The sequence below is a fragment of the Typopeltis vanoorti genome, chromosome 22, assembly GCF_054136105.1.
Source record: "Typopeltis vanoorti isolate ZY-2024b chromosome 22, IOZ_Tvanoo_1.0, whole genome shotgun sequence".
In the NCBI taxonomy this organism is placed as follows: domain Eukaryota; kingdom Metazoa; phylum Arthropoda; class Arachnida; order Uropygi; family Thelyphonidae; genus Typopeltis; species Typopeltis vanoorti.
The window spans coordinates 84,972,538-84,998,421 of record NC_143570.1 but is presented as its reverse complement, the minus strand read 5'-3'; the positions used below and the strand labels follow the sequence as shown (position 1 = coordinate 84,998,421).

The window sequence follows — 25,884 nt, the reverse complement described above, 5'->3', positions numbered from 1 at the left end:
CAAGTAAAACATTTCAGCTACTTAAGCACAATTTTTACTGAAGATGGTAAACTAAATATAGAAATAGACAACAGAATCAGCAAAGCTGGTATCGTGGGAAGTCAATTGAATAAATTCATATGGAATAAGAGAGAAATTAGTCAGAACACTAAATTAGCTGTATACAAGACTGTGTTCAAACCAATTTTAACTTATGGATCTGAGAGCTGGGACAGAAGTAAAACACTTGACCAAAGACTAGAAACCGCAGATATGAGAGTCCTGAGAAAGATTAGAGGCGTGAACAGATGGCATCAATGGCAATATCATATTAAAAATGAGGATATTAGGAAAGAACTTGACATTGTCAGCATCCAGGAATGCGTTAGCAGAGGTAATCTCAGTTGGTATGGTCACTTAAATAGAATGGGAGAGGAAAGATTAGCAAAACAAGTGTTCTCTGCCAGGTTGGCAGGAAAATGACCCAGAGGAAGACCAAGATATAGGTGGATTGATATGGTACAAAGTGCCTTAGACGATAGAAATATAAGATCTGATAATGTTGGAGTCTTGACAAGTAACAGACTGATTTGGAGGAAAATTGTAGATAGGAAGTTAGTAATGATGTAATTTTTTCATGTAGTACTGTCATATCCTGTACACCCCTTGAGGGTACATGGCAGGAATTTGATGATGATGATGATGATGTAAGATCACAGTAATAACTTTTAATTAATAAGGTACAGATATTTCATACTAAAACTAATAGTACATCTTCAGTGTTACAAACAGTTATAAGAATGGAATGGAATACAAGTAACGAATATTCGGTGGATCACCTATTAAAATACATAGTTGTCACACGCTAGGAAATGATAGAAAATAATTAATATTTAATATTAAATAAATTAATATTTAAGATAATTGATTTTTTTAATGATTACATAAAATAAGTCTCCCAGATCTTCCAGAGAGAGAGAGAGAGAGACAATCATTTCGATTTAAATTCAGTCGGTGTAAAATAGCTTCACAACTTTCTTTAAAACGGCGTTCATATTTGAACCTGCATCTATGGAGAAGAATAGCTTTATCCCATTGGATATTATGGGTAGTGTTAATACTGTGTTGTGCTAGACCAGACTTCTGAGGTTTGTTGTATTCAATATAATATTGATGTTCTTCAATTATTTTTCCACAGAACGGCCAGTTTGTCCAAAATAAGAAACATCTTATTTACATGGTATTTGATAAACACCAGCCAAAGATAGAGATGACAGTTTATCTTTTGTAGAAGCCAATAACGAAGAAATTTTGTTGATAGGAATATACGTTGGAATCACTTGGCACTTTTTTTAAAATTCTACCTATATGTTCTGAGATTCCTGGAATGTAGGGGACTGGAACGTAAGATTCAATTATCTGTTGGATTTGATTAGAATGGTAATTATTCAATTCCATTAACTTTTTAATGATTGAAAATTCTTGTAAGATTTCTGGAGAAGTGCAAACTTTATGTGCTCTATTAATTAGAGATTTAAGAATGCCAAATTTTTGAGATGTGTGGTGAGCAGACGTTTTATGAATGTATCTGTAGTAAATGTGGGCTTTCGAAAGACGCTTGTAGATAAGTTACCAGAATTTTCTTTTTCCATTGTGAATTGGATACGAGGGTGAAGGCTATTTATCTGTTGTAGAAAGGTAGAAAGTTCATCTTCAGTATGTGACCAAATGGAAAACGTTTAGTTGGAAAAACAAGTTGAAGGTACTACCATGGGTAGCCCTCTGTCTCCACCTTTGGCTAACTATTTTTTGAAACAATTCGAAGACACTATGTTTTCATCCATTCATCCTCAACCATCTTTTTGGTATCATAATGTCAATGATGTTTTTGCCATTTGGTCACATACTGAAGATGAACTTTCCACCTTTCTACAACAGATAAATAGCATTCATCCTCGTATCCAATTCACCATGGAAAAAGAAAATTCTGGTACTTGACCAATTTTGGACATCGTCATTACTCGAACTTCTTCTGGTACCTTATCTACAAGTATCTTTCGAAAGCCCACATTTACTGGCAGATACATTCATAAAAAGTCTGCTCACCACACATCTCAAAAATTTGGCATTTTTAAATCTCTAATTAATAGAGTACATAAAGTCTGCTCTTCTACAGAAATCTTACAACAAGAACTTTCAATCATTAAAAAGTTAACGGAATTGAATAATTACCACCCTAATCAAATCCAACAGATAACTGAATCTTATGTTCCAATACCAAAGGTTTCTTCAACAGTCTGCAGAGTCCCAATCCCCTACATTCCAGGAATCTCAGAATCTATAGGTAGAATTTTAAAAAAGTACTAATTGACTCCAAGGTATATTCCTATCAACAAAATTTCTTCCTTATTGCCTAGATAAACTGTCATCTCTATCTTTGGCTGGTGTTTATCAAATACATGTGAATGCGATGTTTCTTATTTTGGACAAACTGGCCGTTCTGTGGAAAAAAGAATTAAAGAACATCAATATTAAATTGAATACAACAAACCTCAGAAGTCTGGTCTAGCACAACACAGTATTAACACTACCCATAATATCCAATGGGATAAAGCTATTCTTCTCCACAGATGCAGGTTCAAATATGAACACCGTTTTAAAAAAAGTTGTGAAGCTATTTTACACCGACTGAATTTAAATCAAAATGATTGTCTCTCTCTCTCTCGAAGATCTGGAAGACTTTCATTTTATGTAATCATTAAAAAACCAATTATCTTAAATATTAATTAATTATTATTTTCTATCATTTCCTAGCGCGCACGACAACTACATATTTTAATAGGTGATCCACTGAATGTTCGTTATTACTTGTATTCCATTCCTATAACTGTAACACCGAAGATGTACTATTAATTTTAGTATGAAATATCTGTACCTTATTAATGAAAAGTTATTACTGTGGTCTTACGTGTTCCTTTAATAATTATACTATGCCACAGGTACCTCTAAAAATAATAATGACCAAATTGTACTCTTATTGGCTTAAACCACAATGAAAATTTATGTTACAACAGGACACAATTTCATGCTGGCTGAGGCACCACCCGGTTAAACAAAGTCCCCATTGTTTTCATCAGGAAACCAGGGCAAACGGCGAAGAGTCGGCTACTGCAACAAATCCAAGAACATGTCCCAACTCAACACCAACAGAATTGAAGATCGGTACTATCAATCTAAGAAGCATCAATGAAAAAGAAATGGACCTAGCAGAACAATTGGATAAGTACCAGACTGAAACAAAGAACAAAAACATGTGAAATCTTTCTAAGAGACACATAGAAAATGTTATATTCTGACAATAACAATCAGAGAAAAGAGGAAGTAGCTATAGCATTCAACACAAAATATGAGGCAAATCCTCTTAAATGGAATGCAGCACTATCAAGTAGAGCAGCGGTTTTCAACCTTTTTTATCTTACAGCACACTAAAACTAATTACTAAAATTCTACAGCACACCATTCAAGTATTAAGAAATATATCGACTGTTTCAAATAAAGATGCCTGTCACAATCCTCTTTTTGAAACCCAATTTATTTATGACACTGGATGTCTCTCTTAATTATTATTAAGAGAGACATCCAGGGAGTCAGGGACTCATCGAAGGAGACCACATACTACACACACACCAGCTATCATATTTATTCTTGAATTCATTCCCACTGTTTGCACTCAACATCCAATGGCAATCCATTCCAATCACGGACCATCCTATGAGAGAAAATCTAGCCTTCACCCCCTTCTTAGTGGAATTCATTCTCAGGTTCCAAGGATGCCCTTGTGTCCTTTCCCCACCCTAAAAAAATTTAAAAATGCCATCAATTGAAATCCTGTATGACAGTCTACAAATTCTCTGTCTTCATAATAGGTATTCTATAATCCTGATATCATTTTTAACACTCTCCTTTGCACTCTCTCCAATATATCAGAATCATGATGGAAACCAAACCTGCACACAATAGTCCAAGTAAGGTCTTATCAAGGTATTGTAAAGAGGTAAAATGACATCCTTATCTTTACATGTGAATGTTCGTTTCAGCAGTGCAATTAACCACTGAGTTGTATTTGTAATCTTTGTTATATGGCATTTAACTTCAACTTCCTATCTACTAACACTCCAAGATCCCTAGCCTCATCAGGTTCTTCAAGCATAATCCCACCAATATAATATGACATTGGATTTATCATCATGCTGAAGTGGATGACATTACATTTACTGACATCCATTTCCCATGCCCAAATTCTAGCCTATTCAAGTCATTCTGCAAGTACTGCATATCACCAGTATTCCTGATTACCCTACCTATCTTTGTATCATCAGCAAATAGCTGTATATCGCTTGTCAAATCCTTCCCAATATCATTAATGTATAGAATGAATAACAGTGGACCAAGGACTGATCCTTGTGGTACACCACTGGTTACCTTAAATCTTGCAGACTCACATTCCCCACATACTACTTTTTGATATCTTGTCAGTCAGCCATCTATGCTAATATTCTATAATCCAAACCCATATTCCATAATTTATGCAACAGTTTACCATGCTATATTCTGTTAAAAGCCTTAGCAAAATCCAAAATTATCATGGTGTATCCATTCCCATTGTCTAGTTCAATGTTAACATTGTTATGGAATGTGAGCAAATTGCTAAAACATGACCTTCTCTTAGTATACATATGTTGCTCATTGCAAAGTAGAGATTCACCAACCCATTTCTGAATTCAAGCCCTAACCAATTTTTCAAAATTTTCATCACCACACCTGAGATACTACTTGGTCGATAGTTTAATACAGTCTTTGCACCACCCTTGTGCAATGGTACCATATATTCTTTCCATTCCTGCAGAATTTTCTCTGTTCTGAGACTCATTAAACAGTCTGGTCAAAGAAATAGTTCAGCTGAACACTCTTTTAGCACATGTGCTGATATCCCATCAGTCCCTATTGCTGAATTTGTATTCAGTTTGTGCAACAGCTCTAATACCTCGTCCCCCTACACCTGAGTTTCTTCATCCAGTGAAGAGGTAGCAGTCAGCTCAATGTCGCATACACCAGGTTGATAGCTTTTAACAAAATGGGCACTCATTAGTTTAACAAACACTTCTGAATCTGTAATCCTCAAACCATCTGCATTTAGAAATTTTTCATATTCATTCTTTCTTTTACTTGCAGCATACTAATAGAATTCTTTTGGGTTGTCTATACACGCAGATCCAGTTTCTTTTCATACTCAGACTTTGTTTTCTATACAACAGTTGTGACTATTCCAGCCTGCTACTTATTATCCTTATGCACATGGTATTCCTTCCACATCATTCTTTTCTTATGAATCTCTTGCTTAAAATTAATTAAGTAATTATTATTAATTAAATTAAATATTAATTTTTTTCTGATATACATACGTATAACATAAATGTATTTTTTTAATCAATGAGACACCTAAGCTTGGCCCTGTTTCATTATGTCCCTTGTGTGAGATCTGATTGTAGATAGGCATACCTTCAAATATTCTTTCAAGATTTCAAGTCGCAAACTATGCTTGTTTTTATATGGTGCAGACGCTACTGTGTAAGCACAGCACATGCTATAATTGTTGCACAACTCAAGGAACCCATAAACACATACAACGATGCATATCTATAATAAATCTATATTATACCAATATAATCATAAATTTTATTCACTTTTAACAATTCCATTTGATGCAATATAAACATTGTGACTCCTCATATTCTTTGTAGGTAAAATGCAAAAAAAACTTCTTTTACATCAATTTTTATTCCTTTATATCAAAATCTTGCAGCACACCTGTGAACCTTTCATGGCACACTGGTTGAAAATTGCTGAAGTAGAGTGATGTGGGAAAATATCAGAATGGGGAAACTGCAAGAAAAAAGAAGGAAGAAATTTTTTGAGGCATAAGAATAGGCAAATGCAGAAAAGTGCAAAGCTAATAATAATGGTAAATGCCTGCTGGATTTCTAATCAGGACATGGATTAGTTATTACTAACACAATGCTCTGACATAAAAAATATGCACAACTTCATGCAGATCGAAGATGCAAGAAATAAGAAAAGTCTCATTGCCTATGTTATAGTTGATAGTAATGTTTTTCCATTGGTTGAGGACACAATACTACACAGAAGGTTTGAAATAGGAAGTGATCACTACTTAGTTTTGAGCAGGACAAAATGTTTCACTCAGAAAAGGGATTGCTTAACTACAAAACAGGAAATTATGAGCAAGTGAGAAGTTTACCAAGTTCTGTCCCATTGTATCGTTTGCTAGATGGGAAGGATATTGGCAATGCATGAGAAGTATTTTAAAAAATACTTAAATGATACAATATTAAAATTTGTCCCTTGCATTCATAGAATAAATAAGAATGAAGGTGTGTAATCTTATTAAGAAAGCGATTTGCAAGAAAAAGATGTGGAAAGAATACCATGTGTATAAAGATGATGTCAGTTGTTAAAATTATAAGGAGCAGGCCAGTATAGTTACAAATGCTATATGAAATGATAAGTCTATGAAAAAAAAAATAGCTCTGTAAGCTAAAAAAAATGCATTAGAATTCTACCATTATGCTGAAAGTAAAAGAAAGAATGAATATGAAAGAATAACTTTGCTGGATGAAAATGGTGTGTGTGAGATGCAGTAGAGATTGTGCAACTAACAGGTGCCATTTTGCTAAAATGCTAAATGTTCAGTGGATAAAGAAACTCAGATGTATAAGGAGGAGGTACTAAAGTTGTTGCACAAACTGAATAAGAATTCAGGAACAGTAGGCAATGGCATATCAACATGGATGCTAAAAGTGTTCAATTGAACTGGCTGTTCCTTTGACCAGGCCATATAAATTTGAGCTACTGAGCAGGGACAATTCCATAGGAGTGGAAAGTGTATGATAATCCCATTGTTCAAAGGTGGTGCAAAGACTGATGTGTCCAAATATCACCCATCAGTATCTCTGGACTGGTAATGAAGATTCTGGAAAAGTTGATAAGCGCTCATATCCAGAAATGGGTTCACAGAGGATCTATACTTGGCAATGAACAGAATGAGGAAGTCATGTTTCATCAACTTGATCACATACTTTTTATACTATGCTAAGGCTTTCGACAGGATACGGTATGAAAGACCTTTGCATAAATTGGAGAATATGGGATTGAATTATAAAATATTAAAATAGATAAGAGGATGGTTGAATGCAGTAGCGCACCCAGATGGGGGGGGGGGGGGGCACTGGCCCATCAAAGAAAAAGAAAAAAAACACACTAGAAAATTTTCCAAAAATCTTTTCCTAATTAAAATTCATTTTTTTTATTTATGTTGTGTCTTCTGTGTCTGTGAATTAGCAATCATTGTAGATGCTCAGTCATAGGTCGTATACGATGCGTAGTGGGTATTCTCAAATCATCTACTCAACTCCCCCCCCCCACAAAAAAAAAGATTAAATCCTTAGTGCACTACTAGTTGAATGACATATCAAAAAATGGTATAAGGGGATGCTAGTCTGCAAGATTTAAGGTGACCAATCGTGTACACAGGAATCAACCCTTGGTCCATTGATATTAACGACATTGGGAAGGATTTGACAGGTGACACAAAGCTGTTTACTGATGATGCAAAGACAGACAGGGTAATCCAGTAATGCAGTTGATATGCAGTACTTGCCAAATGACTTGAATTGTAAGCATTGAAAACTGCCATCAGTTCAATATTAGTAAATTAGTCATGTATTTTAGTGTAGTGAGATATCCAATGTAATATTATACTGGTGAGATTATTCTACAAGAAACTAATCGGTCTAGGGATTGTGGAGTTTTAGTAGATAAGAAGCTGAAGTTCTAGGATCACATAAACAAAAGATTGCAAATACAAGTCAGAGGATACAACTATCAAATATTTTCTTTTAAACCAGATTGGGATGTCTCCTTTAAGTTCTTCAGAGTATTTTTCAAAAGCAACATAACCATGTTGAATTCTTATAATTTCTTCCTCACAGGCTTCCTCTACTGTAATCTTTTGCCCTAGATAGGAAACTACTATATCAATTTCTTTGACATTGAATCTTTGACATCAATAATGATGTACTCTATTATAAATTAGCACGATATAAAATTTTAATTCAAAATAATTATTCTATATTAGAAAATGTTTTTTTAAATATAAAGTATTTTTTTGTTTAATGAATATTGAGTGAGCGTGACAATGATGTGATTACCTGGGTGGTCACCAGGTAATCACCCCACCAGCAGTGTGAGGACCTCTGTGAGAAAACAGTACACATTGAACAACAAGGGTGGTGATTATGAAGAGCTCAGGAGACAGCTTGCATGTGTAGCATGGACTGACGAGTTAGCTAGAAAAGAGATCACTGCAACCTGGGGGATATTCAAGAACTATCTAGTAGACAATGTATTCCAAGGGTCAGAAGGGGTTAAATAAGGTAGGTGTGAAATGGATGAATGAAGAGATTCAGCATGTGATATAGAAAAAAGGACATTATGGAGGCAGCATAAGAGAAGTGATAATAACCAATTCCACGAGGATTACAAACACTAGACAAGGCGGGTGACTTGGTAAGGGTAGCAAAAGTGAGGTATGAGCAGTAGTTAGCTAATGAAGCCAAAAAGAATCCTAGGGAGTTCTTTTCATATGTAGCCAGCAAAAAAACAAAAAAAAAATTATTATGGAAGGATGACACTGAGTGAAGAAAATGGTATAAGGACAGCTGTTGCAGAAGATATAGTGGAGATACTTAATGAGCAGTTCATAAAGGTCTTTCATTCTTGTGAATGTGACTTCATGAAGAGATTCAGGGCAGTTGATGATGGGGAGGAGACACTGAATGTAAGTGAGCAAGAGGTGTATGGAGAGTTGAGCAAACCTGATGTTCATAAGGCTGTGAGAGTTGATAATATATCACCATGTATTCTGAAGGAATGTGCCAGGAGTTTACATCTGCCTTGACATTTTTTTTAATATGAGTCTTGCAGTGGGTCAAGTTCCTAAGGAGTAGAAGGAGGGCAAGATTGTACCACTTCATAAACGAGGTGATAGAACTCAAGCATCAAATTATAGGCCTATCTGTGTGTCAAGTGTTGTGGTTAAGTTGTTGGAGAAGCTAATGAAAACTAGGATCCAGAATTGGATTGACAACAATGACAGCATGGATTTTGGTGGCTTCCTTGGACAGAGGAGTGGGATACACAGTAATACACTTAGATTTTGCAAAGGCATTTGAGAGATTACTGCATGATAAGTTAATAGTCAAACTAGAGCAGATGGGTTGGATATTAGATTAGCGCATTGGATCGGAGACTGGCTATCTGATAGGTATCAGCAAGTTGTGCATGTGGGAGCAATATCCGGAAAAAGAAAGTCACTAGTGGTGTACCAGAGGGGTCTGTTTTAGGGCCATTATTGTTTAACTTGTATGTTAATGATATTGGAAAAGAAACATAATCTCACTTAAGACTAATACATTTATTCCACCGATGCTCCAGCACCATTATCCCGTCACTGTACTGGTTCTCAGTAAGATCTGCAAAATACTCCTCTACAGCTGCAATCACCTCTTGATTTGAAGAAAAACGCTGACCAGTGAGGAAGAGTTTTAGTTTTGGGAAGAGATAGAAGTCAGAGCAGTGGCAGCTCGTACATAAGCACTGTGACACTGCGGCACCCCCAAGGATAAAATAAAAAAATTAAATTTGGTTTGTATTGCATCTAGGCTCGCCGATATTCGTTTGTGCTTCTCATTGCATGTTACAAGTGATTCCAACACTGCTCGTTTTGGGCAGTGTATCGTATGCTTGCGCGCATTATTTCTGTGAGATACGAAACTTTAATTATTGGTGCATGTTTGGGTGAAATATTTTTTGTAAATCTTATTTTATTTTGTAAAAATAACATATAATTATTATTATAGATACAAGGCTGAATTATGACGAGCATCACTGTTGAAAATATGAAAAGAATTATTTTTTCAATTATCGTTACATGAAACAAATGCACTGTGATCTAACGCAGTGTCAGAATTATTGCGTTTGACCAATTGCATCTAGACTCGCCGAGATTAGTTTGCGCTTGTCATTGCACGTTACAAGTGATTCCGACACTGCTCGTTTGGGCAGTGTCGCTTACAGATAAATTGTATGCATGCAAGTATTATTTCTTTGAGATAAGAAACTTTTATTATTGATGTTTGTTCATGGTAAGGATGAAATATTTTTAATAAAGCAATTTTTTAATATGTAAATTTATTTATTAATAATGATTAGGAAAAAAAAATTTTTTTTTTTGTATATGCAGCACTCCCACTTAAAATTTTCACCGGCCGTCACTGAGTCAGAGGGAGCCAAATCTGGGAATATGGTGGATGTTCCAACAATTCATAGTGCAGATTCATTAATTTTCCCATTCCCAAAACACCTTTGTGGGCAGGTGCATTGTCCTGATGAAATATGATTTTTTTCTTCTGCAAATTTCTCATGAATTTTTTCATCTAGTCTGTAAAAGATTGAAATAATATTCCCTGGTTATTGTTTTACCCTTTTCAAGATAATTAATAAAGAAAATGCCTTAAGCATCCCAAAACACTGATGCCATGACCTTTCCTGCTGATGGAACCACCTTTGTCTGATTTGGCACTGAACTACCGGCTTCTGTCCACTGTTTTGACTGCTGTTTGGGTTCTGGTGTGTAATGGTGAATCTAAGTCTCATCCATAGTAATAAATCGACGCACAAAATCAGTTTTATTCTTGTTAAAATGCTCCAAGCACAGTTCAGAGATTTACATGCAAGTGCATTTTTGATCTGCTGTGAGCAAACACAGCACCCAACTTGTACAAAGCTTTTTCATTTGCAATTCTTAATGCAAAATATATCCTACACATTTTTCTTTAAATGCCTATGGTCTCAGCAATTTCACGCACTTTGACTCACCGGTCATCCAATACCATATCGTGCACTTCATCAATGATTTCTGGTGTTGTTACCCTTTTTGGATATCCTTCACATGGATCATCTTCAAGGCTGGTTTAAACTCGGCAGCCCATTTCTTAATTGTTGAAAATGAAGGAGAAAAGTGTCCATAAACTTTTATGAACTTCGAGTGAATTTCTTTTGGCGTTAAACCTTCTTTTACAAAGAATTTTATAACTGCACAATACTCAATTTTATCCATTTCAAGAGTACAGACAACACTTTTGCTTTAGACAGCTGTACAAAACAAACTACTTGATAGAATGACTTGCAATTTCACATGGATGATTATGACAGATGTACCAACTGAGAAAAAAAAATCTTGCTGATCGTGTTGCCATCTATGGTCGAGGCCAAGAACTTTGCTGATCACCCTCGTATGTGCAAGCAGCATGAATGAATTCAAGAACAAGTACGATAGCTGGTGCACGTAATATGTGGTCTCCCTTAACGAGTCCCTGACTCACAGGAAATCTCTCTTAATAATATTATTATTATTATACTTGACAACAAATTATATTCTTATTTGAACTTGTTTTAAAAGTTTATACTTGTTTTAATTATATTCTTGTTTGCAACAACCATCAAAATGATCATTTATCGAGAGTTGAATAACTTCTTATAACTTCACTAAAATAGCATGATTCAAACTTTTCTTCAATATTTTCATGTTCCATGTGTCTAAAATCTTTCATGCACTAAAGAAATTAGTTCCAGAACTGCTCTACTGTGTTGTCAACAATACTAAGAGTGCTAATGCATCATATGTGTTCTAAATAATTTATATTAATTATTCATAAAGTATATTTTATTGTAATGTGTATTTTACTCAAATAAATGTTTAAAGAAAACACATAATAAAATAAATAAGGCTAGTTATAGTGATTAGTCAACTGAACAAGTATAAGAGCAAGAAACCAACAGTTATATAAGCAGTGTTCAAACTAATTTTAACATGTGGATCTGACTGTTGGTTAGGAATGAAATAGATTATCAGAAACTGAAGACCATTAAATATATGAACTAAGAAGAAAATTAGTGAAGTGAAGAAATGGCATAGTTGGTGAAACCATATTTAAAATGAAGTTCAAAAAGCACTTGACTTAATTAATATTCAAGAATGTGTAGGCAGAGTTAATCTAAAGTGGTATGGTAGAATGGCAGATGAAAAATTAGCTGAATGCATACATCTGAAGCAAAAGGATTAAGATGAGAAAGAGAAGAAGATCAAGACAAGTAGGTTAATGAGGTTTAAAAGAAGACAAAGTTACTACTTAATTATTGTCTTTGCACCTCATCACACATAAGGCCGAGATCTATTTCTTCTATATATCTCTCTCATAAGCCACCAGCTCTGCAAGCCAGCCTCTTCTGTCATTCACTGCCAAGTTAATTTACCCTTTTCCTTCTGGGATTCATGTCAAATGATTCCCAGAAGGAAAATCATGTCAAATGATTCTCTCTGCTATCCATTCTCAATATGTACCAAATCCATTTAAATCTGCATTTTTTTTATTTCATCAGTGATACATTTTTGCCTGGTCATGTAAGTTCATTTGTTATACATTGTGGCCAAAATATTTTTAATATTTTATGAAGACATTTTGTTAGAAAATTATTTAATTTAGCTTCCTGTTTTTTGTCCAGCTTTCATGTCTCTGATCCATATAATAATACGGCCTTATAACTGATATTCAAGATCTTTATTTTGGTTTTGTTATAATATTTGGATAATTTCCATATATTATTTAATTTTCTGAAAGCAGTATTAACTTTTGTCAATCTTTGCATTATATCCCTGTCAGGTCCACAATTCTCTTCAGTATCTAGATTTGCTTCCAAGTATGTAAAATTCTGAGCTTCTAAAACATGTTTATTGCTTTTAATTTCTTTGGAGCATTTGCTGTTTAGTTTAAGAACTTTTATTTGAGTCAAATTTTTTTTTAAAGAGACCTACCATTTCACAGCTGTTTTATAAAGTCTTCTGATTTTGCTTGTGTGTCATTGTATTTTGATGGAATCAAAACTATGTCTATCTAGATCTTCTAACTGTGACATAGGATTCCATTTAAATCCTCTTCTTGCACCTCTAACTTTTCTCATAGCCAATCAATGACTATGTTAAACCTTAAACCAGACATTACACATAATTCTGTCTCACACCAAATCTCAAACCATTCAGGTATCGTTTTCTCTGCAATAACTTTTACTTCCTTAATGCATTTCTTTGATTATTCTCACGTTTGTCGGGAATTCCATAACTTTTAATAATTAACCGTACTGTTTTTCTATCGATACTGTCAAATACTTGAGCAAAATCTATAAAATTTAGTATAATGGGCATCTAAGACCTGTGCTTTGTTTAATGATGTTCCTTAAAATAAAAATGTGATGTATACCCACCTTTCTAAAACTAACTTGTTCATGGCTTAATATCTTCTCTACTTCATTTTTAATCCTATGTATCAATATTTCAGAAAAATTTTGCAGGTTCTGACAATAGACTAATTCCCCTTCATTTTTCACATCTAGTGAGATAGTGAGGTAAGAGCTAATAAAATAAAGTTGGCAAACAATAAGCTAATGAGAAGAAAACTAGCAATTACTGTTTCACTGCTAGTTTTCTTCAAACTTGCTTATTGTTTGCTAAGTTGAAGAAAACTAGCAATAAAATAGTAATTGTGATGGACAAAATTTCTGATCGTTCCACATCTTATTACTGTCTCTAATATAGGCAATTTTTTTTTAAAGATTGACACTGTGAAATTATGAATGCCACCTACCTTCACTGCTTTACTAAGACCTTCTCTTAACACAAAGTTAAATGATTCAACATGAGCTTTAGCTATGTCTTGAAGACTCTGAAATATATATAAAAAAATATCAAATTTTAAATGCAGTCAATTGCACTATAAAAAGAAATATTAATTTCATGCAAGTATGGTTCATGCACACTTTAGATTAAGTTATCATTAGTCATCTTTTCATATCCAGCTTCATTTTTGTCTATATTTAACCATTCATTAACAGCTTCTTCATCTAAGTCTTTGCAATAATCAATATTTTGAATTGATTTTAAAATATCAGGATTGATTTCTGCACTATTATTTGGGTCTCTCACTTCTGTATTATTATTTTCAGCGATCAAAGTTATCAGGCAATAGTCTTTGAACAATTTTTCAACTGTTTCACTTTTAACTTCTATCCAGGCTGTCAAAATGTTATAGATAGCATCTTTAACTGTTAGGGTCTTCAAAATAAAAGAGGATATTTCTCTTCTATAATAAAGTCCAACATCAGAGTTTTTCTATACAATCGTTTCATGGTCTCAATCACAGCTTGGTCCATAGGTTAAAATAGTGATGTTATGCTTGGCAAAAGATAAATGGTAACAACATTGCCATCTTCTGCAGAAAATTTTTTTCTAATGGAGGATGGGATGGAGCATCTAATAACAGAATTTCTTTGTGAGGAAGATATTTTTGAGAAAAAAATGTTTTAATGCGAGGAACAAATTTATCTTTTCACCATTTTTCGAAAATATCCCTAGTCATCCATACAGATCATGATCTGCTGGAATATTTGTTGTGTGCTTCAAACTTTTGAGAGTTTGATTTTCCCACCATGACTAATTTTAATTTATATTCTCCCAATAGCATTTGAGCAGCACAGAACTGTTATTCTGCCTTTGCTTATCTTGTATTGTGGTGATTGTACAAGAGCCTTCTCTTTAATAACTGTTGCCCATTCATCACAGAATAATGTTCCTCCTATGTTATTTACACTGAGCTTTTCACCCTGTATTTCTAACTCCCTTATGCTATGCCTCTCTTTAAATCATTTTAACCAACCAGAAGAAAATTTTAATGTCCTGAGACATGTCTAATTTTTCAAATATTTTATCTTACTTAAAATCAGTGGTCCTAATGTTGGAGTTCCTTCAGCACTTGGTTATAAAAACCACTTTATCATTACACCTTCTAGTTCATTTGTAGCACCTTTGAGTGATTTTCTCTGAAATACAAGCAAATGTATCACATTCAGAAACATATCTGTCTATCTTGGGTTGGTTTTTAATTATGTCCCGTATAGTTCATTGGCCAATATTAAATTCGGCTGGAAGTGATGAAACACTTTCACCTTTTTTCACATCTTTAAATAATCTCCAATTTATTTTCCAACTTTAAAACAACTCTTTATTTTTCCCAATATTTTAGGGATTGAAATACTACATAAATCTTTTTATAAAAGAGACTAAATTAAATTCATTATACACTTGGCCGCAAAATGGGAAAATGCAACATGATGACAAATAAGTTCTGCTAGAAGGATGATGCAGTATTGTTTAATTATGATGCAATGTTATTTAAAATACACAGTAATTTTACTAAAATAAAAAGCCAAAAGGCTTCAGTTCAGTGATGCAAAATTATTCTGGTCAACTTATTTTTACAAAACTTACATAGTTTCTGCATTCAGCTTTGAAATAATGCTGGATCTAATATCCACTTTACTTATATAATAATACATAGTAATGACTTCTGTTATTTTACAAATCCACTGGCACAGAGAATTTGAAAAAAAAAATGAAATGTGTATATGCTACAGAGGACCACAGCTAATTTAACCCCATGAATAATTAGAGTTTTACTGTATCATAATATTATCAGTATGAAGTGCGAGCGTTTTCTTGAAAAATATCAGATATATATACCAAGTCACAAATCCATAACTCCAAAATGATTATGTGGACCACTTTTTTTGTATCTGTTTTTGAAACTACTACTATTTTTGGTTATTTAAACAAACTACTGTCCTCATATTATCCAAATATAAAGGGGTAAAAATCATTATTAAAAATTAATATATTTTAATCATTCTATTTTTGGAAGCATGAAAACTAGATACTTCATGCCAATTAATAAATTATATGTAAACTATGGCTAAATTATCAGATTATAATTACAAATGCTGCCACTTTTGTTGAAGTTTTTTATTACTGGTTTATTTTCACCATACCTTGCTTTCACAAACCAAGTAGAAAGCAAGGGAAACTGACACTATGATTCATTTGAGAATTGTCAATCTTCAGTAGTGTTTTAAATTATAAAATTTGGCTTCCTTTTAAAGAAATGAACACAATAAGTTTCTAATTAATTTTGACAGTAATTAATATGTAGAATACATTAACAGCATCCAAATTTTAAAAAATATGATCTCTCAATACAGATTCTCTGACTTTCAGAATTGAATCTTCGATTAAGTAACTCCTTGTATGTTAAAGAATGTCCATTGGCTTCTGGTACAGCACCGTTTAACTGAACCTTCAGTCAAAAGACTCTTCAATTATTAGACTAGTAAATCAGGTAATTGAGAGAGCACCGTACAGGATATAAGGTGATTATTTAATTTAAGCCACTTCGTTAAATGTATTGCACTCTTGTGTCATGACTTATTTTTGAATTGCTTCAGAAAAAAAATTAACATTTTGGTTCTGGTTTGGTTAGTGGGATGATTCAGAAAATTTTTATCATTTATGCTATTGCTAATTTTTATATACTGTTTTTATTTTTAATGCTATATTACATGTGTATCAAATATGTATTATTTCATTTCTGCATGAAAATTATTACCCCCCCCCTCCACACATATACACTCAAACATGGCATCTTTGGTTATTACATGAATTGTTAAATTATCCAAAGATTGAGAAAATCTGTAACCCAGAAGTCTAAGCCATAAGAATTTTAAATTGTGCACACATCCTATAATTCTTATAGATGAAAAACAAGTCAAAAGTAAATGAGATTAAGCATATAATCTGCCATTTTTAATGTCCCAACCATTCTACTAAAACAGAAATTCATATTTTAAACTAAATAATCTTGAAAACTACAAAAGGTACTGGAGTATTTTTTTTTTTTTTTAAATCCAGTAATGGGGAATGGAAATTTTAATCCTGATATACATGCTATTTCAGGATTAAAAAAGAGGAGGAAACCTGTTTATGGAAAATTCACTTTTTCAGGTAATTAAAATCAAGTTTTATGTGTTTGGATCTTTCACAGTATACATACAAAAGCTACATTTCAGCTTACTAGTCCTGTATGAATTGCTAACATTTGATCTGTCAGATAACCATTCATATATCAATCTCACATACACAAGGTGGTAGAACCTCTTGGATATTAGTGGGCTGAAGAAAGAAGAAACTTGATATTTCTGACCAGAAAGAAGGCTGTTCCTGAAAATGGATGCAGACAGAATAAAACAAGAAGAGAGAGAAGTTCAGTGAGTTTGTAGTCTGACTATAAAGATGTTAGGTGCTTGTTTTTAACAGGTCCAACGAAAAGAAGAATGATGCATCCAGTTCAGCATCCATCATTCCACTGAGCTTTTTAATACAAAGTAACATTCATAGAAACAGCAGTTGAAGTCAGTCAGTGAGAGCAAGAGAGAAAGATCAATGATCAACCAAATCACTCACTTCTGGATGTGGATTTTAGGAAGGGTTTTTAATGCAACACTCTACTATATGGAGTGTACAGCACATATTTCTCTTCTTGGATCGTCATTCCAAGATAAATATGATTCTGCCTGGTGATTTGTGTATTACCGAAGAGGGTGAGATCATTTTTGTAAGACAGAAGGCAAGACTGCATTTTAATAATAATAGTAATGAAGTTGACTAGGTTATTCATACCCCACTGAAGAATGGTATAGAAATCTATGTTCAATGCACTGGAAATCCTGAAGCTTGGGAAGTGCAATAAAGGATTTTTTTTAATGAACAGGAAGAATGGAAACTAGAAAGCACTATCATCAGCAAAATTATGGACTGAAATACTGGTCAGTGGAAGAAGGTCATTTATGTACTGGAGAAATGAAGGCAAATAATGGAACTGAGTCCTAAGCATCCTTGTACTGATGGTGGAGAGAAGCATAAGGAGAGAAAACTATTCACCAGGACATTAAGTGACTAATCAGAAAAAGTTGACTGATGATTCATAATAACACTTTATAATACAAACAACGAGAAGTAAAAAAATATTAACTCACTAATATTTCACTGGTTTTCTAACCAGCATCATCAGAACACAATTATAACTATGATAGGCACACAGCACTAAATTATGTAATTGAGGAAAACAATTTAAATTGTAACTGACAACAAAACTTATGTCCTTATATGGTACCCTCTATGGATCAGATAACCATAACGTTAATTTAGAAAAGTCAGGTTTAAATGAGTCAGGCTATCAGGTCTTAAAATGAGTCTTCAGATCTTTGGTCAATTAATCCAACCATACTTGTTGAGGTTGGTAGTGCTTCATAGCTGATGCTGATTCTAAAAACAGTCTCTCAGACCTATAATGACTTCTATGTAATAAAGATGTTTTCCTCCATTGCATCGAGTATCCAGAGTATGGTCTGCCAATCCCCACTTACCATAGAGACAATCACGGATGTAAGTTTTGTGTTCTTCAAGGCACATGTTAACTGATCTACCAGGCTGTCCAAAGTAGGCCAAACTACAGGCAGAAGGAACTTTATATACTCCAGGATTTTCAAGAGGATACAATTGATCTTTAGGAGAATGTATGACGGTAGCTAGCTGAATAAAAGGTTTGAAAGTGGCATGGAGATCATATTTCCAGAGAACTTTGGCTATTTTTTTCTAATGTACCCTTTAACACATGGAACAGGAATGGTTTTGCTGTGATCCTGTGTGTTAGAAGGATGGGAGTGCATGCAATATTTTATCCATTTTATATTGGCTAAAAATGTGTTGCAAAGGCTCCCACAAACTTATCACTGATGATATGCACGTTTCCATCAAATTTTAAGAAGGCTGTAGTAATACCAGTTTATAAAAAAAAAGAAACAAAAATTATTTTAAAAATTAAAGACCAATCTCTTTCTATAAATTTCTTGAAAATATTAGAGAAAATGGTAGAAATTAAGCTAATAAAATTTTTGGATAAAAAATTTTTCATTTTTAGCAATGAACATTCTTTGCTATATTTGATAAAATATACTTTCTATCTCCCTATGTAGCACAGTTGGAAGAACAATAGCATGTGCATTTTAAGTGGAAAAGAGTGAAGTTTTATTCTCGTCTTGACAGGAGGAATCTTTATATGGGCTTTTTTGAAATGAATGCGAGTTAGCCAATCTCATATGGAGATATCAGGGCTTTTTCATCCCACATACAGGCAAATTGGCAAACAGGACACATAATTTACAGACAAAAAATACTATTAATAGTGGGAAGTAGATAGCATTATGTGTGCTCCCACAATGAGTTCAAGGACTCTTTGAGGTTGTCACATAATAACTGCTTTAGTATTATTAATTTTATGGCTATTTAGCCTATTTTTGTTTAGGAGTGCCCCTTTTTATAATGTCATTGGCTTTTTACTCAGTTCTAAGGCATTACTGACGTTTTGCATAGATAAATATATGAAGAATATAAGAGGGAAAATTCGAATACCTTTAGGATGTTGCTGGCCGTCTTCTTATTCAGTGGCATCCTGGCATGTGGCGACAACATTCATCTGCTTTTTAATGGGAGGTATGATTGAAAGGAAGGGGGGGGATGGGAGTACAGCAATGTGGGAGAGTTATTAGTGAAGCAAGGGGTATGTGAATCTTTTTGAAAAACCCGTTTTTTTTATATGTATTATTATTAAGGGTGGGCAGAGAATACTTTGGGGGAGGGAGAAATAGAAGCAATTTTTTAGTATAGCGGAAGGATATGATGGGATAGGTTCAGGGTTGGGAGTGACAAAGTGTGAGCTGTTTCAACAGTGCGTTGTCTTCGTAATTCATGGGGAGAAGTGGAGACTATGTCATGTCGGTTGGTGTTTCTATCTTTAGTGTAACTGTGCTATTTCCTATTGGTCGGAGTCATGACCTAATTTTTATGTTATGAAGCTTCCAACACTCGGAGATTATATAGGGCCGGTGGACATTTATTGAGAAAATCAGAAATGATAGCCATAAAATGTGACAAAAATTCAATAAACATCCACCAGTCCTACATGATCTACAAGTGTTGGAAGTCACGACTCTGACAATAGGAAATAACACAGTTACACTAAAGACAGAAACACCAAGCTGACAGGACACAGCCTCCACTTCCCCCAGAAGCTCCGAAGAGAATGCACTGTCGAAACGGCTCACACCCCATCACTCCCAACGCTGAACCTATCCCATCATATCCTTCTCCTTCTCCAAAAAATTGTTTCTATTTTCATCCCTGCCCAAAGTATTCTCTGCGTGTGTTGATGCTTAAGTGCTGTGAAAAATTCATGTTGGAGGTTTAATGGAGTATTATCAGCACTGAGAAAGGATTAAAAATAATTTAAATGCTTCCAATATTTCGTCTCTGTCACAAAGACATCTTCAGGGATTACAAAAAACTTTTTGTCACAACACACACACCTTTAGCGAGCGAAACTAAAGTCCAATCTAGGTAGTGCACACTCTATGGGCATTTGCAGGTGGCCTAGGATGTAAAGAGGAATGATAATTAATGTTTCCCAAATTTTGAGAAGTTTAATGCAACTGTATTTGTTTAAATTCGGTTGATTCCTGAGTGTAGATGCAGATTCAAAGAATAGTCTTTCTTTTTTGAATTTACTATGGTGGAGCACGGTGGTTTTTTTTCAGGAGATCCTGTGGGATGTATCCAAAACATGGTCTGCAAGGCCAGAATGACCATAATCGTGATTGCAGATGTATGACTTGTGTTCTAACCGGATGGTTGCTGATCTACCTGTCTGTCCAAAGTAAGCCAGTTTACACAAGGTACTCTATATACTCCAGGCACTGAGAGAGGAGGCAGCTGGTCTTTGGTGGAGGTTGTACTTTTTTAATGATCTGGCTATTTTTTCTGATGTACCACAGATGTAAGGTATGTTAATGGCATTTCTGAAGTCCTTCTGAGGATATGGTCGGGGAATGGGAAAGGACTGGATTATTTTTTTTTAATTCTGTAGTCACTGTAGCCATTGGAAAGGAAGGTGTTATGTATGTGTTTGAGTTCAATTGAAAGGTCAGTTTCACTGGAACAAAGATTGTGAGCTCTATTGGTAAGAGTTTTAATAATGACGTATTGCTGAGAGGAGTGGTGGTGGGATAGTTTGTGAATGTATCTGCCTGTATGAGTAGGTTTTCTATATACAGAGAAAGAAAGGCTATCATTTTTGCTCTCCAAGCAAAAAATCTAATGTTCACACCTTTCTTCAACTTCGAGGGATGACCTCTTGTTCTGGACCCTCTAGCCAAGTTCTGAAACATTTCCCCCTACATCAATCTTATAAAATCCTTAAGCAACTTAAACGTTTTCATCATATCCCCTTTTTCTTACTATCAACCAACTTATGCAATCCACACACACCCTCAAGGGAACATTCCACAGATCAATCACCATCTTGGTTGCTTATCTCTGAATCTTCTCCACGACTTTCCCATCCACCAAGAAACCCAAGGGACCAGACCTGAGCACAGTAATCCAGATGTGGCCATACCAAGGCCTTATAAAGAGAAATAACTTCCTATCTCTACTTGTGTGTTCTTCAATAGCCAAGTAATCTTATGGGCGACCTTAGCATTATGTCCTCTAAACTTTGACTCTGTCTAACACTACCCCAAAATCTCTAGTTACATCTATTTTCAGGAGTACAATTCCATCAATATAGTACACAGCTTATAATCTATTTATCCTAACATATATAACTTTACATTTTTTCACATTAAACTGCCATCCATTATCTTATGCCCATACTGACAGCCTATTTAAACCACCCTGCAAGCTCTTCACACTACATGGATTAGCTATTACTCTCTACCTACTTTCACATCATCAGCAAACAACTGAATTCCTTTCAGGTTATTTCCTATCTCATTTGTGTACAAATTAAACAGTAGTGGTCCCAGCACTGAACCTTGCAGCACACTACTACTCATCTGTTTATGCCTTGATTCTGCCCCTCCATATATCACTCTTTGATATCTGTTCAGAAGCCAACCTCTTATCCACATAACCAGTGTCATTTCCATCCCAATTTGTTCTAATTTGTGTAACAGAGTTCCAAGTGGTATTTTGTCAAACTGCCTTTACAAATGCCAGCAGAATTATTGTGTAGCAATTTCCTTTATCCAAATCAACTGTTACTGTATTATAAAAAGTTAATAAATTACAAAGGCATGACCAACCCTAAATATATGTTGGTTAGCAGAACCTATCAGACAAACACAAGGGAATTGCTGCATAGGATAATGAGTGTTGGGAGAATGAGAGACCCTCCCTGAAACTGTACAAAAGTCATGCGAGTAAAGAAGTGAAAGAGAGAATTATAAACACAAGAATATTTTAATGTTTGCCAAATATTTCAGTCAAACTAACAGACTATCCTCGGTAGCTTGATAGGAACAGTTTTTACAAGGTGGAATACAAACAATTGATCATTCAAAATAACGAGCTGCGTGATGTTACATTGCTAAGCATTAAAGAGAGATAAATTTCATCACAGTGATGAATAAATTATAGGTATTAATTCACAATTTCATATAACAATCTTAATTTATAAATTCAAATAAACATAACATTGGATTAATGTAAGAATTAAAGGTTTCAAATAAATAAAAAATAAAAACTTTTAGTGTGTTATCCGGATTAAACTTTCCCATATTTTTGACAAGGATATACAGTCATTTCGATTCAAGTTAGGGCATTGAAGTAAGGCCTCAGCACTCTCTTTGAATAGTCATTTGAATTTATAGTGACATCTGTGTAGAAGGTGAGTCTTGGACCTGAGAATGTTGTGGCTTGCGCCAATCCAGACTTATCGGATTTGTTGTGAGGAATGTATGATTGATGTTCTCGTATTCTCTTTTCTATAGAGCATCCTATATTTGTTGTACTTTGGACAAACCAGACGCTCTATAGAAAAAAGAATACAAGAACATCAATCATACATTCTTCCCAACAAATCCGATATAAGTCTGGATTGGTGCAGCACAGGATAGAGATTTGAGCAATGAGTCTTTTGGACTCCTGGAGGCTTAGAAGTAATATTAAGTCTTGGATTACATAGATATTAAAAGGCATGATTTCTAACTGATATTTGCAAATCATTTATCACAGGAAGTTACAACAGAAAAATAAAATGGCAAATAACAAACATAAAATATTAAACACTGAAATAACACAAAAACATATCTAATAATAAATTACTGCAAACACTGTTACCAAGAACATGCCATATACTATCAAACCACTCTTTGATTACTGAAAGTCATCAAAGAGTGGTTTGATAGTATATGGTAGTTGATCAACTACCAGTATATGGTAGTTGATTAGTTAATCTTTAAAAATCTGTGAAATCAACATCACCAGTTTGAAAGCAAAGGCATCCATAGGAATACTAAAAATGCATCCAAAAATGCAGGTACCCTGCAGCCTAAAAAGCTAAATGACATTTAGAAGTCACTGAAATCAACATATCAACCCACCAGACACAAAAATACCCACACCACTACAATGAAGTAAATACCAAAATTGCAGGTATCAAGCACCACCAATACACACTACCAAACACCTTGGACTGTGGCCCTTTAAAATCATTGAAACCAACATACCACTTCTCCCAGGACAAAACCACCTGCACTAATAATAAAAAGTCAATACCAACATGGATACCAAGAACCACCAAAACACTCCCAAATATTTCTGGCCTGCAGCCTTTGACCACTAAAAAGTTAATGAATAGAACACAAAACACCTCTATGAAAATACCGATCCAAGAGTCATCAATCCACTGACATCAACATATCACCATTACTTCAAGCAGCACCAAAACCAATGCTTAAAATAAAAAAATTAAATTAAATAAATCAACCATATCAAAGATGATGACATTTTGGTTTTATTCACATGTTGACATTTCAAAACTAAGTAGCTGTCATGTACTAAGGACATGAATTTAGACTCCCAATATCTATACACCTTTTCTAGGCAGATGTTAACTAATCATCCTGTCTGTTCAAATTAAAATACCAGAAGAACAAGAAAGCTAGTCAACCCTCATAAAGTAATGGATGTAATTTATCTGAGGGTGTGTGGGGGGGGGGGGCGAATAGCTGTTAGGAATCATGCTAGTTTACAGACTTGACAAAATAACAGAAATCAGGTTGAGACATCATGTAATATACTTGAACATAAGTAATACAAACATGGATAACTTATGTTTGTAGTCTTCAATAACCTTCTGCTAAAATTAATGAAATTTAAGTCCTGTAATAAGGTATTGGAAGAATCTATAGCACCTAATTTCTGACACGAATAACAATATAACAACTCGAATAACGAGTAAGAAGCTTGGCGTATCTCCCAGTATAGTCTTTGTTCTGTATACAAAGAATTGGAGGCTGCCATCTCGTTATCTTGATATAATATCAAGAGGTACGAAAAGGGAAAGCAATTAATGATTTTATGCTCTAACACAGTACAATCTGAATTCTGTAGTAAATGGACTTAATAATAAACCTTGTAATTTAGGTACAAAGAATGTTCAAACAGAAAAAAATCGCCAAAATATGTAATCCGTCTTTGTACCTAAATTACAAGGTTTATTTCCTCCCTCGTCCCTGTTGGTTACATGTTTGGTCATGATGCGTTTCTTGAACGGCTGATAGTTACATTACTTGAGGGGAGAGGGATGATATCGGGAAGACAGATCCTCAGAAGCTCACCAGCAGTAACCACATGTGTTTTTACAAGCGTGGATAATGATTACAAGTTCAAAGGAATAGCAAAGCATAAGGAAATATGTTGATAACAAATTTAAATTAACCCCATCTATTATTATTACGTGACACCCCAAAGACTTATCTGACAGTAGAAAAACTACTCCAAAGGTATTATAATAATATAAACGCAAAAAACATTCGAGAGCAGAAAAATAAAGGAGAGCATGAGAAACACAAAGACCTCACCTTATTTTGAGTATTCTTCAGTTTTCCAAACGAATTCGTTTCTAAGTGTTTTAAACTTGGAGCAGACGGCAGGTCTTGAAAACACGTGTACGACATACTTCAGTCTTAATCTCACACAACAAAGTATATTCGAAGTATAGACATAAAAGGAAAAACAAAAAGAAAAAAAAATCTCTGATTAAACGACAATCTCAATAATCACATACATATATTATGCCTGTATTATAAACTACGGTAGCTTGAATAAGCATAATCAATTAAACAATTTAAGTACCAGCAAAAATCTCAGAAACTACATAAACACCTGGTTCGCAGAGACACCTGTGATTAGACAATTTGTTCAGAGAACAATAATAATTAAATTACCTACGTTGCTACATAATAATTATTATTATTCTTATTATGTGACACCTCCGGGGAGTTCATAGCTTATCGAAGAAGAGTGTGCCAACAGCATTGAACGATTGATCCTTCCAACTACTAACCGCGCTCAAACTTGCTTAACTTTTGGCATGAGCCATTAATAGCAGAGACTAGCAATCGACCAACCCTTGCTAATCTAATTAAAAGTTTATTATTGTTATTACTGTATTATTATACTGACACCTCCATGGATTCCACAGAATCATTGTCGGAGGTACACTAACATTTCATCAAGCACCAAAATCCTTCGCACAACTGTAATACTTCACTGGAATTCATCCACCGACAAAGCACTCACAACTGACTATGACAACCAATTCCAATCGTTCTACCTTCTCCTCCCCCCCCCACACACACACACAAAGGAAAAAAAAACGTAGTGCTCACGTTGGTGATAACCATACTCTTACTCAATTTTTAGGA

General features: G+C 34.3%; 1 protein-coding gene across 3 annotated transcripts in view; it reads right to left on the bottom strand.

The window, feature by feature from the left end:
* Positions 1-25,327, bottom strand: part of Polr1B (RNA polymerase I subunit Rpl135) — a 270,860-nt gene extending 245,533 nt beyond the window's left edge. For 2 of the 3 annotated variants that reach the window (XM_090412386.1, XM_090412387.1), the window contains exons 1-2: positions 25,039-25,280; positions 13,818-13,895 (exon numbers count right to left, since the gene is read on the bottom strand). In XM_090412386.1, the coding sequence (XP_090268512.1) occupies positions 13,818-13,895; positions 25,039-25,134 (174 nt within the window). In that variant the 5' untranslated portion in view covers positions 25,135-25,280. Of the gene's footprint in view, positions 1-13,817; positions 13,896-25,038; positions 25,281-25,312 lie in introns of those variants that run through there. The other variant, XM_090412385.1, reaches the window with a different exon arrangement.
* Positions 25,328-25,884: the final 557 nt, after the last annotated feature.